General features: G+C 36.0%; 1 protein-coding gene across 1 annotated transcript in view; it reads right to left on the bottom strand.

Moving 5' to 3' along the window:
• Window positions 1–1997: 1997 nt before the first annotated feature.
• The window catches only part of LOC148905200 (extracellular matrix protein 3-like), a 20216-nt gene continuing 6710 nt past the window's right edge, over window positions 1998–15503 (bottom strand). The window contains exons 10-19 of the mRNA XM_089040891.1: window positions 15139–15377; window positions 8887–8998; window positions 7993–8225; window positions 7766–7880; window positions 5861–6084; window positions 5421–5526; window positions 5072–5304; window positions 3906–3941; window positions 3412–3517; window positions 1998–3134 (exon numbers count right to left, since the gene is read on the bottom strand). Of these exons, the coding sequence (XP_088897017.1) occupies window positions 3119–3134; window positions 3412–3517; window positions 3906–3941; window positions 5072–5304; window positions 5421–5526; window positions 5861–6084; window positions 7766–7880; window positions 7993–8225; window positions 8887–8998; window positions 15139–15377 (1420 nt within the window). The 3' untranslated portion in view covers window positions 1998–3118. The remainder of the gene's footprint in view (window positions 3135–3411; window positions 3518–3905; window positions 3942–5071; window positions 5305–5420; window positions 5527–5860; window positions 6085–7765; window positions 7881–7992; window positions 8226–8886; window positions 8999–15138; window positions 15378–15503) is intronic.

Here is a 15503-nt window from a genome sequence, read left to right as displayed (position 1 = left end):
TCAATATATTTAACGAAGGAGTCATTTTAATGTAACCCTCTTAATACTTGTTTAAAATAAAGTTCACCGCTAACACCAAAATGTATATAAGTGCATTAGTATTTTTCTTCTCGGTGAAGGGAAAAAATGATCTAGTTGGAAAATATTTATGTTTTTTCACCTTTTCGCTGCACACGTAACTCTAGTCTGTTTTATTAGAATGATTTGCAAACTCAGTTGAAAAAATCATAAAAATCGGGTTCAAAAAAGCATGGAAGTCCAGACTGAAATGTCCCAAGCTGGTTTAAAAAACAATCACGCCCTATTTCTATTTTTGATGTAGAGTTTGAATTTCGAAGGAAAGCCTGTCCGGGGTTTTGAATTCAGCCCCGCTCTCCCCTGTTATAATATCAATGCTGAAATAAAAACCCGGGACAGGTTTTCCATCGAAATTCAATCCCGATATGAAACCTCATAGAAAAAGGGTTTGGTGGTTTGCATGATCCTTTAACATGTAAAAATATTTATAGTAGCTCATGGAAGTAAAAAGCGCGTTCAATATTAGGCTGTGTAAGAATTTGAATTCAGTCAATCTTTGAGGAGCTCTCATCATGAGGTATCATAGCGTGAGCGAAGAACCATAATAAAGAAAAATTGGTAACTCATCGAGTTGATTTTTCATGGCCTGGCTGACGTCACTTCCGTCCATCCGTACGTACATACGTACATACGCACATACGTCCGTGTACATAACACAGGAATCCCGCTTGATTTCAAAGCAACACTACTCAGAAATGCACAGAAAAAAATCGCTTATTTGGACGCATTATAGACCAAAAACAATTTTAAAAAACTTTCAATGTAGTCAAAGATGGATAAAGAAGTATTCTTAAAGAATTCAGGTGTTTTTTTCCAGACGATCGTACATTTTTTTATTTTTTATGACAAGCAGTTTCTTTCGAAGATAATCGACAATTCAAAGACTTTCTCTCTAAATTTTTAGCCTTTCTATAAATAAGTAAAATTCATTTTAATGCTGGATGAAATATAAAAAGGAGAGCATAATACAACAAATATTCGCCCTTTATTTAGCTTTATAATTATTTAAGAGCTCGGTTTTTTTAACCAACTATAGTACGTTTTTCATTCAAGAAAAATCAGCTTCGTTCGGCTCCTATCGCGGGGTCTTATCGGCAAACCAAAGAAGACTTTCATTCAATAGTTTTATGCATTTCTACAGATAATTTATTCAAATATTGAATGAAATATAAAATTAAACCCAATATTCGCAGTTTATTGAGCTTTTCCGTTTAGTATGATTATACAACTGACTTTAAATTTGTTTTCTTGAGCATCGAGAGACATGTTATGGTATAGAGACCTTGTCTTTCAATTTAAAAAGCTAAGATATGTCGTTATTGTATAAAGACCTTTTCTTTCACTTTAAAAAGCTAAACAACATTCAAAAGCATTGAGGAACGCCAATTTACTGAAAGAAATTAGGTATCTGCAAGATCTCTGATTGAAATCATATTTATGCTGCAAGTTGAGGAAGAATACATCTTTTCAAAACTGCAAAAATTGATTTGGAAAAAATAATGTATAGAAACGCCTGCTGAATTTGGTAGAAATACATGCGATAATTATGCTTCCTTAATCAATGCGGGAATAAGGATTTTCATTAAGATTGCCATGAAATTTACCCTGAGAACTAAGAAATTATTGCTCGCGCCATTTTTTGAAAGTGCAGTGTGGTTTGAAAAATTTAATCTCCATTAGGAAGGTTTTAGAATTGTCGGTAATATTAGCAAAAAACGTGATCTTCTGTGATTGCGTGACCAAGGTTCCACTTTTTAGAAGTCTCATCAGTTCCGATTGCTGCATCCAAGATGCATCACTCGAATTACATCAAATATTTTACCATTCACTCAACTATTCACTCAATGTAGATTCAATACTGAAAATATTGATTTAAGGGTACTTTGTGTTTTAACTTGTAAATAACTAGAGTTTGGAAATCTAGGAACAGCATTTATTTCAAACAAGATTCTCAATATCAAGACTTCTGAGACAATTTATAAAAAAGTTCTTAAATGCCAACGACTCACCAATGGTGGTTAAACGATTACCACAGTTGCCTGCGCCGTCTTGAAAGGTAGCCGCGCCTTTGCATGGAAGCAAGACGAACGGTGTTAAAACAATGTGTTAAAAAAGGTCATCATTGCAAGCTCACCGTTCGTCTCGCTTCGATTCAAAGGCACGGCTACCTTTCAAGATGACACAGGGAAAGCGAATATTTTCATGAGTGTACGGTGTCCGTGTGTTGATGTGATGTGCAATAAGCAATATAGTGGGTAGTGATTGGTTGTTTCTATGATGTCTGTATTTCCATGAGTGTACCGTGACAGTGTGTTGATGTGATGTGCAATAAGCAATATAGTGGGTAGTGATTGGTTGTTTCTATGATGTCTGTATTTCCATGAGTGTACCGTGACAGTGTGTTGATGTGATGTGCAATAAGCAATATAGTGGGTAGTGATTGGTTGTTTCTTTGATGTCTGTATTTTCATGAGTGTACCGTGACCGTGTGTTGATGTGATGTGGTAGTGATTGGTTGTTAATATGATGTCTTCATTTCCTTGAAGGTATTGTGTCGTGATGTGCAATAAGCAATATAGTGGGTAGTGATTGGTTGTTAATATGATGTCTTCATTTCCTTGAAGGTATCGTGAGAGTGTCGTGATGTGCCATAAACAATATAGTGGGTAGTGATTGGTTGTTTATATGATGTCTTCATTTCCTTGAAGGTATCGTGAGAGTGTCGTGATGTGCCATAAACAATATAATGGGTAGTGATTGGTTGTTTATATGATGTTTTCATTTCCTTGAAGGTATCGTGAGAGTGTCGTGATGTGCCATAAACAATATAATGGGTAGTGATTGGTTGTTTATATGATGACTTCATTTCCTTGAAGGTATCGTGAGAGTGTCGTGATGTGCCATAATCAATATAGTGGGTAGTGATTGGTTGTTTCATGGTGTCTTCGATTCCCTGATTAATATACCGAGAACGTGTGGTGATGTGCATGAATACAGTGAGTCAATAGACTCCACTTTTCATTGTTTCTTAACTACTTGATCATTTCTTACGTAGGCTGCAAAAAAGATAATAGTAAAAAAAAATGATCAACTTCTTTAAATACCTGCAGCGATTTTCAAGCAAACGTTAGCCAAATATCTAATATGAGTGCTCACACTTTACAATATGATTATGTTTTACCAAAATATTGTTTCAAACCTTTATTAAAACGATTTTTGATTTGAAAATTACCCATAATGCCCCCGATATATCGAAATATATAGACATTCTTTTCGTTTGCAGAAATTTTGCAAAGAGCTGTTTATAAATATAAAGTTGATTTTTGTGCTTACCATAAGAAAAAGAAAAATATGAAGATGATTATCAGAACAACCAAGGCCATAACTGCTAGGCCCACTCCAATAATTATTTCGAGATTGCGCTGTCTTACGAGGAGTGCTGAAAAAAACGAATTGAAGTAGCTTTCTTAAAAGGAGTACTGTCTCGAGACCACATCGTTCGTGATTTGACATCGTTCCCCTAAATGAATTATTGGTCAACTTTTTTCGTTAGCATTTTCTGAGCAGGAATGAGGATAATGTAGATTTCTTTGTCGATTGAAATGGAAATCCGCCATGAGTTCGACTTGCGTTTACGATAAATTCAAAGAGTGAAGAATTTGTATTTCATGGGTTCTCTTGGCAAAATCTAGGAAAATGTTAAATTCTCAGTTTTGATTGGTTGACCTCAAGTTCATTCTATAGACCAGGTCAGCTGGAAAGAATTGAGGCTATGTCATATTTGTCGTCTTTAATCTTTGACTTATTGAAATAAAATAATTCATTACCTTCTGCTTGTTGCTTTGTCATGCGCTCGGTAAGATCTAAAATATAGTTTAATAGTAATTAGTCAAGGAGAGATAAATGGAAGGATGAATCGCTGGGTGGGTTGGAAGGTGAATAAATGGAAGGATGAATAGAAGGATATATGTAGAGGTTTATACATGTGAGTGTGAGTGGGTGAACGGATGGTTCATTGATGAGTTTGATGGATTGGTGGGTAAAGTAATATTTCGAGAACGAGTGAGAGTGTTTCATTAGGGTTTCCAAACACGAGAAAACATTTGAAAGCACGAGGCCGTAGGAAGAAGTTTCATTGTTTTTATTTAATATGCGTAGAACAGTTGTATGGGAAAAAAATTTATAAAATATAAATCCAACCCAACTTTGTCAATAAATTCCTCGTTGGTATAGTTGGTGAAACACTAGACTATCACGCAAAGGGTACAAGGTTTGAGACATGGTAAGTCCAAGGTAAAAAGAAAAGAAAAAGGTAATTATGTAAGGAGATAGTAGATAGAAGTATAAAAAGTAAGTAACGGAGAGGAGAGAGGTAAAGAAATGAGTGCAAATGGGCGGAAAGTGGATGACAAAACTAGCTATTTTGAGACATCGACGACAAATATGTAGATTAAGACATATTTCAGCACTAGTGATGAAAATATTTCAAACACTAGTGATGAAAATGGTGTTTCATTAGGTTTCAAAACCCCTCCACGAGATCTGAAAAGTGTCCCTCAATTGGTTGCTGAGCTTATGAAGTATTAATGAGTTTGAGAATTAATAGACATAAATGCGTCGGTGGTTGACTGAGTGCATTGATTGCTGGATGTCTGGATAAATGGATGGATGAATGTATAAATGGGTGGAAAGGTAATGAATGGATGGCTGATTGGTAAATAGCTTAATAGGAGGATGGATGGGTGGATGGTCTAGATGAAAAAGGCCCCGTCCACACGTATCCGGAAATTTTTGTATCCGCAATTTTTTTTTTTTTTTTTTTTTTTTTTTTTGCGGATACTGGTTACGTCCACACGTGTCCGCACATTTTTGTGTCCGTATCCGCAAATTTTACGAAAACGGATACGTGTGAAAAAATAATTTGAGGATACAAAAATTTCCGGATACGTGTGTACGGGGCCTAATACTTTGTTTATCACTGAATAGCTCTTACTTGGTTCATCATCCTGGATGGTAATAAGTTCACATTTGTCTCCTGACGTAAACGTCGTGGGGACATAAGATTCAATGATGACTGAGAAATTTTCATTGTTTTCTTTGTACTCGTCGTCAACCAGATCGACACTTAACGTCATGTACACTTGACCTGGAGGGAAGGTTCTGTTGACTTGGTTTTGTGGCTTGTAGTCTGATTTATCAAATGCTGTGCCGTCTTTTGTACTAAACCTGTTACACCAAAAATATAGCTTTACGAGTCTTTAAAGTTTTACAAGTATTTCAAAATCTTTAGAAGTAGAGGTCATTCAAGTGCAGATAGAAATGAGCGGTAATCAGTGTCTTACCAGATAGGAGAAGTTATGTTCAAGACACCTTCTCTTTTCAAAGTAAAATAGACGGTTTTGTTACCCTCGCTGACCACAATGCTCTGGTTAGTACATCTGATGAAAGCTACGAAGTGATACGAAAGAAAAGATAAAAACGCACGGATGAGTTTTGTTGATATTCTAGTGGCAGATCTAAGGAGAAAGGAAATGGATTCGGAAAGTGGCGGATCTAAGGAGAAAGGAAATGGATTCGGAGAAGTGCCACCGTTCATCAGAGGTACAGTGAAACAGATTTTCCCGAAGAAACGAAGAAAACAAATCAAAAATTAAGAATGGCGGCAATTTCGTTCGAGAGAATTTAGAACTTTAAAACCAGCGACAGATATTGTTTATTGTTTAAGCTTTCTTTTTTGGGTACAAATTTCAACTTTCCACTCATGCAAGGCGCTCATACTTACTGTCATCATTGATAATAGTAAAGTCGGTACCAGGACATATCATATGTACCCTGTCATCTGATGACGACACAGACAAGCTAAACGTCTCGTCAGGTTCCAGGACGTTATCATTCACCAACACCACACTTTCTTTTATGCTGGACTGGTTGGGTGCAAATGTTAAGATTTTATCAATAGCAATGTAGTCTTTACCAGATTGAGCGGTGCCATTAAGCGTACGAATTCTGAAATACAAACATTCACAGTCAAAATTCTTCATGGTAATTCCCAGTGTCCGTCTCTAAATCTACTTTCGCTAAATTGAGGGGTCTGGAAAAACAAATGAAATATTTTCTTTAAATATGAAGTTGAAAAAAACAATGAAACCTTCTCAAGTTTACCATGGATGCGAGGCTAACATGGAAGCACACAAAAAAAAGTTTAATCTTTGGAATTAGTTGCGTAGCCTCGTATTCAAGATAATTTTGAGAAGGATCCATTAGCACTACTTTGATCGCATGGTATTCACATAAATATGTGTTATGAGAGAGAAAATTAATGTTTTTACAGACTAAGCTAGACATCAGTTTTCTAATTACTATTTCTTATCGTATGAAAACAAGATAAAGAACGATCAATTAGTTATTGAAAATATCGATATAAGATTTCAGTAAGGCTGCCATCACGCACGAGTTTAGATGATGGTATGCTTTGAATTTACAAGTAAACTACTTAGCTCCTCCCATTAGCATGTACACCTATGGTTACACTCTAAACACTCTTTACCCCTTTGCTTAGTTATTTTACCACTATTCTTTTAAATCTTATGATATAATTATTCCTCGTAGACCTTTCTACACATTTACCATATATTCACATAATATCTTTGGTTTAAGTTATGGTTAGTTCTATGATATTCACTCGTATTATTCTTAATAAGATATCGCACTCAGGAATTTACTATTTCCATTAGCCAATCAAGGCACAGCGATAATATCATATTGATTGTAGAATGACACCTGTCATGAAGTTATTATAAATAGAGCTCATGTAATTAGTTTTAGTCAGAAGAAGAGAAAGTAGAATAAAGATCCCGAGTAGCTCTACCGAGAGCGCTATCCCATAACATATGATCATAGCTATTGTTAAAACACTAATATATGCGTGTGCGAGGCAACTACGACAAGAATGATCGTTCAGAGTTTTTGCATCTCACAACAACCAATCAAAAGACGAAACCATCAGAAAAGTCGTAAATTACCCATGAAATTTCTGGAAAAAGTTGGTAACCAGTAAAAGTGCGTTTTAAATAAAGGACTTCCGATTTTTTGCAAGTCAGTAACAGTCACGTGATTCTGTCAAACACGCAAGTCAAGAATCATCAATCAATAAGATATTAAATGTTATGAATTAATGGCGCCTTTAGCTAACTTTAGTCGTTACTTCCCCTGGTACCTAACCCAACATATTGTCTATCTAAAGGCGATTTTGATCAGGATTAAGAAAAAAAGTCGATAGGATTGATCTACCACTGCCTGAACCGCTTGGGTAGCCCAATTGAACGGTGAAAATAAAATCGGGGGAAAAATCTACTTTAATTATTTTGATGTTTTTGAGGTCAAGTTAGAGTAATCCATAATGCAAAAGAGTAAAAAAAATCAAAAAAGCGCTAAAACATTTTTTTCCGCGCGCGCCTTTGTTTTCCTTTTCTTATGGTTCTATCTGTATTTATCGTCCTTCGCATCAACAGACACCTAAATTTTTAACTGTTTATTGAAAGTTAAAGGTTTGTCGGCTAAAACGTCAACGTTTTCCATTTCCAACGAGATCGGCTTTATACAACAGGGTATATGGTTCACGCGTAGAGAAAGTGACGATATTTTCATGAAAATCTGTTTAGAAATTTTTTGATATTGCAAGCCATACCTCATTGTGTGGTTGTATTGCAGAGATCCTTCTCGCGTGAACTCCATGAGTACAGGACCTTGTCTGTTCTCGTAAAACCTTTGATGTCCTCTCCGATCTCTGCAGAATATGTTCACTAAAATGAAAGCATTCAAAGATCAATCATTCGATCCGTCAGCAAGCTTTAAGTCAATCAGACACGAACTTCAACCATATTGTTCAAATTTACCAATACATTTGGCTCTTACCGTCATTGCTGATAATAGTTACATTAGAAATCTTACAGTCTGAGAACGTGGTACTTCCATCAACACCAGTCAATGAAAGCTGGAACGTCTGATCATCTTCTACAAGTTTATCGTTGACTATATTTACTGAGATATTTTTTTCAATCTCCCCAGTAAAGTAAATCAAACTTTGGTTAAGAATCGGTTCTGTGTAGTCCTCTGGAGTAATGGCAGTTTGTGGCGAAGTGTTAATGCTATAATATAAATGAGTATTAGAAAGCGATGTGCAAATATTACATAAACATACACGTAGTATTATGAAGGCTTCTTTCAAAATTCTTAGTTTTAGCAACAATTATCATAGAATAATATTCCGCAAAGTTTGGTCACATCTGATTTCATGCCATATTTAATGTTACGTGATCATAGATCATTCTATCCATCTATCCATCTATCCATCTATCCACCTACTTAGCTACCCTTCGGCTTATCTATTTACCTGCTTCAATACCCACCTACCTACCCACTTACCTACTTACCTAAAAAAAATTTTTATATATTACCTACCTATTATTATAACTTACCTACTCATCTTACCTACCTACTTACCCATTTCACCTTCCTACCTACCTACACCAACACCAACACCATCACCAACACTACTACCTACTACCTACCTAAGCACCTAAACACCTACGTATCCGCCTGTACCTGATCGGTGCAAAGTCAACGTTCTACTCATACATATATACATGTATGTAGAACACTGTATAGGAAAAATATACTTAAGTCTACTGGTATTTTGTTGCATTTAGCTCTTCGTCAGCGTAAAAAAAAACAAGTCGGTGGATTTTGTTGTAGGCTAAATCGATGTGAAATAAAATTAAGCTACTCGAGTTCTATTTATATACTCACATGACAGACGCGTTTGACACAGTGATTGCTCCCGTTCTTCTGATCGTCAAGTTGACAAATTTATCGTGTTCTTCGTAGACTGTAGCCGACGTTCTCGTGAAGCAAAATGTATCTTAAAAAATTGTTCAGTAAAATTGTTATGAAAATCAAGTTAACTTCAAGTAGTTTTGTTTATATATAGCAAAGGGTACGGTGGCCAATAAGGGACATCTTGCAAGTTAGACGAGTCAACTAAAAAACAAGTTGCTCGTGCTATGCTAGACGAACTGCTGAATTTTACAAAAGTTGCTGCAAATAAGAAACAAGTTGGTGCATGTTAGATGAGTTGTTAAACTTTCATATTTATATGCTTATTTTATGGTTAACAAGATCTATTATTCAAGCAAGAGAATCTCCTCCGCTTAACAAATTCCAATTTGACGCTTTTGTCCTTCCTTGGCACAGGATCGAACAACTCTTTAAGCGGCACAAAATTGCTCTTTCTTTTGACCATAGACTGCCGGACACGGATTAAAAGTCCGGCAGTTTTTAATTTTCGAGGATTTCTCAACGAAAACGAATCGTAAACGACAGAAAGTTACGACAAAATTTACAAGAGAAAGTTAAGCAGGCATAAGTTTCACCCATCCATGTCTTAACTTAGCTCAACCGAATTTGATTTATTGTCATGGAAGCCCAAGTTATTTCCCCACTAGTCCACGCTTCCAGGTGAATCAGCATAACAATTGCCGTGAAGACAATGCACCAGATAGACTCAATTTGTTCACGTGCACATCATTCTTCAAATCGATTCCGTGCGTGGCAGAGTGCAAGGGATTAGCTCTAGATATATTCTGGGGGCCGGCTAGTCTCTACCCTGATGATTCGTCTAGAACACAATCCTGTGTAATCCGTACACCCAAGGGCAGAGGGCTTTAATCGCATTAAAAGTATTTTTCCTCTTCTTCTTCGTTTTTCCTTTAGCCTTAGATCTTTTCTTAAATACTTATTTATTATTTTTTATAAGCGACTTTTTTTAATTCAAGGACATGTGGATTCTTCTTTTTTTCTCCATGAAGGATGTCTACTCGCTCAAGAAAAACCGTTTCAACCCTCCTTAAGAGCGGGGATCAGTAAATGTCGACCAGAAGTGTGCAAAATGAAAAAATCGAAAATTCCCAAAATATTTCCAAAGATAGGTTTTGGTGAGTTAGAAATGGAAAAAATATAGAAATGTTCACAGGATTTTTGGTTTTCGCGAAAGACGGCGTTTTCTATACGACAGCTTCACACCCGCTTTACGCCTGCCTCAGACCGGTATCGATTAGAAAATCCATAAAAAATTGAGGAAAGAATATATTTCGCCACTAATCCCCGAATTGTATAGAAGAATAACTTCTTAGTAATTTTGCTTAGTTTCATTGATTTTAATTAAATTCTCAATATTTTCAGAATTTTTAAATATATTTGTATTTCTGTTCCGTTTCGGCATGTCAAATTGAACGCTAAATCGAAAGATTGAAAAAGGGCATTGCTACATGCCCTGAGGTTATAAAACTATATTCCCTTGAAAGAATGATGTTTCTTCTTAGAGAAAACGTAATAACATTTTTGGGCTACTGAAACAACGAATTTTCAGCGCCCTTTTTCTGAGCCTACCTGACGTCCAAAACAGCCACTTTGTCACGGTCACGCGATACGCTATATTAACTAAGCGCGAGAAATAAAAATTATCCGACTAAATTTGCCTCGGTCGAATGATCTAAAATAAAGATATTCAACCTTTTCTAACATATCACTGATTACTTGACCAAGTGAAATTGGAAGCTTTTAGATGCTGTTTGATGCCGAAACACCTAAATTAGTCTACTATAGTCAGTATATTTTTCCCTCGATATATGTCGATGATTTAGTAAAACTTCTTTTTTTACTGAAATGCTCCACATCAGTTTTCCAAATCAAATTGTGAGATTTATGATGTTAATAAGAAAAGGCATAACATATTTATGATGTATGTGGTACCTTTTGGAGTGGTTTATTGTCATGAAAAACTTCATAAAGACTGGAACGGTCAAAAGTGATGCACATCGTACAAGTCCAATGGCGTCGATTGCGTTACACACAGGCAGCCCAAAAACGTATTGGAAAAAAAATTGTTTTTGAAAAAAGATTTTTCTTTTATACCTGTTTCCAAACTAGACAAGCTTATGTCCATTTAAAATAAAAACTTGTACTTTTCGAAACTATTTAGTGAGTGTAAATGAAACTGTTCCTTACCGACATAATATAATAAATTGCTTTCAAGTAAGTTTTTTGGTTTGTTTGTTTTATACCAAGTATCAAAAACATCAAACAAGAAAACAAAGTCTTACATGTAATTTGTTGTACCATAATTTGACTTTTCATTCCTTATTTTTTTCTTTTTTTGAAAACAAGATAATATAAATTTATGTTTACTTAAAATATAACAATAAAATTTTACTTTTCGGAACTCTCTGAGTGTCAATCAAACTGTTTTTTAACACTGCATAATGAACTGCTGTCGAATTTTTCCTTCACCAAAACCTTCTCTACATTGAAATGACTTACGCATTACATGGCGTCGTGCAGCTACTCTGCGTTTGTTCGTGGTCTGTGTGGTTCCAGTAAATTTAATCCCAGTAATACTGAGTGCGTGTCACTGGGCAACTGCAAGAAAGATATTAAAGGCCACTTGAAAACCTTCAATACTTCTGCGGACTTACATCTAAAGACGGAGGCAGATCTTGTCCTCGCCAGAGCAGGTAAACACTACGATAATTTATTTTATTATATAATTACCAATGTAATATCTATTTTTCTCTATTTCGAAAAATTGATATCTTCACACGTGAAAATAACATGTTATTTTCACGTGTGAAAATAACACCATTGCGATGGCTATTCAAAAATACACGAAAAGAATTGCCTGAAAAAGCCAAAACATACTTTCATTGATAATTATATAATAAACAGAATATTACATGGGCGCTTGGAGATACGAAATTTATCTTCTCGTGTTGAAAATCTCTCACTCCTTCGCTGCGCTCACTCGTGAGAGATCTTTTCAACACTCGAAGATAAATTTCGTATCTCCGCGCGCCCATGTAATATCCTCTATATATCTAGTGCGTTCTAATATCTAGTTTATATCTTATTTCATTATTTGAGCTATGAAAAAGGAAAGGGAAGGGGAGTGAAGGGGAGGGAATGGAAGGGAAAGGAAGGTAGGGGAGGGGATGGGAGGGAAGGGAGGATAAGGAAAAGGGAGGAAAGGGAAGGAAAGGGAAGGGAACGGTTGGGAAGGGAAGGGAAGGGAAGGGAAGGGAAGGGAAGGGAAGGTAGGAAGTAGAGTGTCAACTGGTTCGTTGCGTTTGTCAACCATGAAAACATGATGTATCTGTATTTAGCCTCTAACGACGGGGTTTGTGTTTATATTTTCAGCTAATTGCAAACGATGTAGACTTTTATTGAGCAATGGCGACATGCTTGCGCTTCACCTTCACCAGCAAAAGGAATACAAGCGTTGCATGCGTAAATACAGGAAAGTCTTTGGCAAAAGGCTGGGCCTTGAAAACGTCTAGTAGTGGCAAGCGATTCAATGTTATTCAGAAAAGTTATTTGGATGAAAAGTTTGCAATTGGCCAAGAGACTGGGCTGAAAGCCGATCCCGAACAAGTAGCACGCGACATGAGACACGCCAAGACGGAAAATGGAGGTCTTCGTTTCAAATATGAAGAGTTCTTGTCCTCACAGCAAGTAAAATCATACTTTTCCAGAAAGGCAGCCAAAATAAAACAGGGAGACACAGCTCAGGTGGGAGCCACAATTACCACAGACGATAAAGCCAGTGAAGACCAGAGTGCTTAGACATCTGCTCGAGATCATATTCTCAGTGTCAGATGATTCATCCAGTTATTTATGATGCCTTTGTGATATATATACAAAAGATAAACTCAAAAAGCTCAGTGTAGCTCTTTTGAGCCATATTTGCGAATATTTTGATTTACAAGTTGATGATCTTCCTGAAAAACGAAAAGCTCCTTACATTAACTTGATTTCTGAGCTTGTGCAAGCATGTTCTTGTGGTGGAAAGGAAGGCTAAAGAGACGGGAGAACTCAATGAAAGAGGAACTCAAAAAAATTTAGAACCTGTTATACAGTACTAACGGCCATATGTATGAGTCACAAAAACTATACAACGAATGTGAATATACATCCGTTCACGAGCCTGGTAAGGCCTGGTTTTCAATAGCGACACATAAGCACAACAGTTTTAAGTTATTAAAATCATTCGAATTATTTTTACCTTCGCTTTGATTGGCCGAGATAACTGCAAATAACTGTCTACAAAGGATATTCTGCTCATGCGCATTACGGTGCAAAGCTTTTTGCCGCAAATAATAATTTACACATGCGCAGTAACGTTGCATTGGTCAACATGGCTCGCTTCGCTGGTATGTTTGACGGATAGCAAAAAAACCGGCGAACAACGAAAAGAAAACGGAAGGAATAATTTGAATGATAAAACATTTAGTTTTTGGCATCAGCAAATAATTTCTCGCTTGCCACTAGAAACCCACGATATTTTGCTCGATATCGTCCAATATTGCTCATTATCATCCAGGAAATAACCAAGCCGAGCGTCAACTTTGAACAAAGTTTGTTAAAAAATAAACAAATGAATAAAAAATCGATTTATGGTACAACAAATTACATGTAAGACTTTGTTTTCTTGTTTGATGTTTTTGATACTTGGTATAAAACAAACAAACCAAAAAACTTACTTGAAAGCAATTTATTATATTATGTCGGTAAGGAACAGTTTCATTTACACTCACTAAATAGTTTCGAAAAGTACAAGTTTTTATTTTAAATGGACATAAGCTTGGAAAACTGATGTGGAGCATTTCAGTAAAAAAAGAAGTTTTACTAAATCATCGACATATATCGAGGGAAAAATATACTGACTATAGTAGACTAATTTAGGTGTTTCGGCATCAAACAGCATCTAAAAGCTTCCAATTTCACTTGGTCAAGTAATCAGTGATATGTTAGAAAAGGTTGAATATCTTTATTTTAGATCATTCGACCGAGGCAAATTTAGTCGGATAATTTTTATTTCTCGCGCTTAGTTAATATAGCGTATCGCGTGACCGTGACAAAGTGGCTGTTTTGGACGTCAGGTAGGCTCAGAAAAAGGGCGCTGAAAATTCGTTGTTTCAGTAGCCCAAAAATGTTATTACGTTTTCTCTAAGAAGAAACATCATTCTTTCAAGGGAATATAGTTTTATAACCTCAGGGCATGTAGCAATGCCCTTTTTCAATCTTTCGATTTAGCGTTCAATTTGACATGCCGAAACGGAACAGAAATACAAATATATTTAAAAATTCTGAAAATATTGAGAATTTAATTAAAATCAATGAAACTAAGCAAAATTACTAAGAAGTTATTCTTCTATACAATTCGGGGATTAGTGGCGAAATATATTCTTTCCTCAATTTTTTATGGATTTTCTAATTGATACCGGTCTGAGGCAGGCGTAAAGCGGGTGTGAAGCTGTCGTATAGAAAACGCCGTCTTTCGCGAAAACCAAAAATCCTGTGAACATTTCTATATTTTTTCCATTTCTAACTCACCAAAACCTATCTTTGGAAATATTTTGGGAATTTTCGATTTTTTCATTTTGCACACCTCTGGTCGACATTTACTGATCCCCGCTCTTAAGTCCCAATATTTATCGGCAAACTGCTCGCGCAATGCTAATCGTTTAACATACAGCAACTCGTCTAACATGAAGCAACTCGTTTTTTATTTGAAGCTAACGACTTATTTGTTATTTGAAGCAACTCGTCTAACATATGACAACTTATTTCTTTATATCTGCAGCAGCTCGTTTCTTCAGTTGCAGTAACTCATCTTGCCTCCAGAAACTCATCTCACATGTAGCAACACGATTCTTATTTGCAGCAACTCGTCTTAAATGCAGCAACCTGTCTTACATGCAGCGACTCGTTTATTTTTCATCTGATGAGCTTGCAGAATGAGCCCAAGCTTCGTTTCACATTTCCTTTCTTTTTCTAATTCATATTTAGCTAATAAATTTGGTTTAGCTAATAAGAACGAAATCAAACCACGTCAATTTAAAGTAAGAAACGGAGTTATGATATCTGAGATTGGCGGGTTCGCTGTGATAAATATCTGAGCTTGCCCAAATTGGTATAATGACTCTTTCCATTGTACATTGTACTTACTATCGTCATCGTGTATGGTGACAGTGTAACTTGTCGTATCATTGAAGGTGACTCGAGAATCGGAAGGGTTCATGGAAACGTTGAATGTTTTGTACTCTTGTTCGCCCCAAGTGTCGTTAGTCACAGGAATGACGAGTTCTTTCACCGTGTCGTAAGCTGTAAACACTATACTATCACAATGTGCTTGTACTGATGGATAATCATGCGGCGGAGAACCTGAATCGGAACTTCTGCATAGTCTGTATGGAAGAGACAAAATCTTGCTAAAAATGCACGCAAAGAACACTTTGATAAATCTTTGTAGACTAAAATATTGTATAAAACTCCTGGAAAACATGAGAAAATTTACACTCATAGGAAAAAAT

This window comes from Actinia tenebrosa, unplaced genomic scaffold, assembly GCF_029948245.1.
Source record: "Actinia tenebrosa isolate PJP-AT-01 unplaced genomic scaffold, QUT_ActTen_1.0 PGA_scaffold8__29_contigs__length_14323225, whole genome shotgun sequence".
Classification (NCBI taxonomy): domain Eukaryota; kingdom Metazoa; phylum Cnidaria; class Anthozoa; order Actiniaria; family Actiniidae; genus Actinia; species Actinia tenebrosa.
This window is presented reverse-complemented; position numbering and strand designations above follow the sequence as displayed.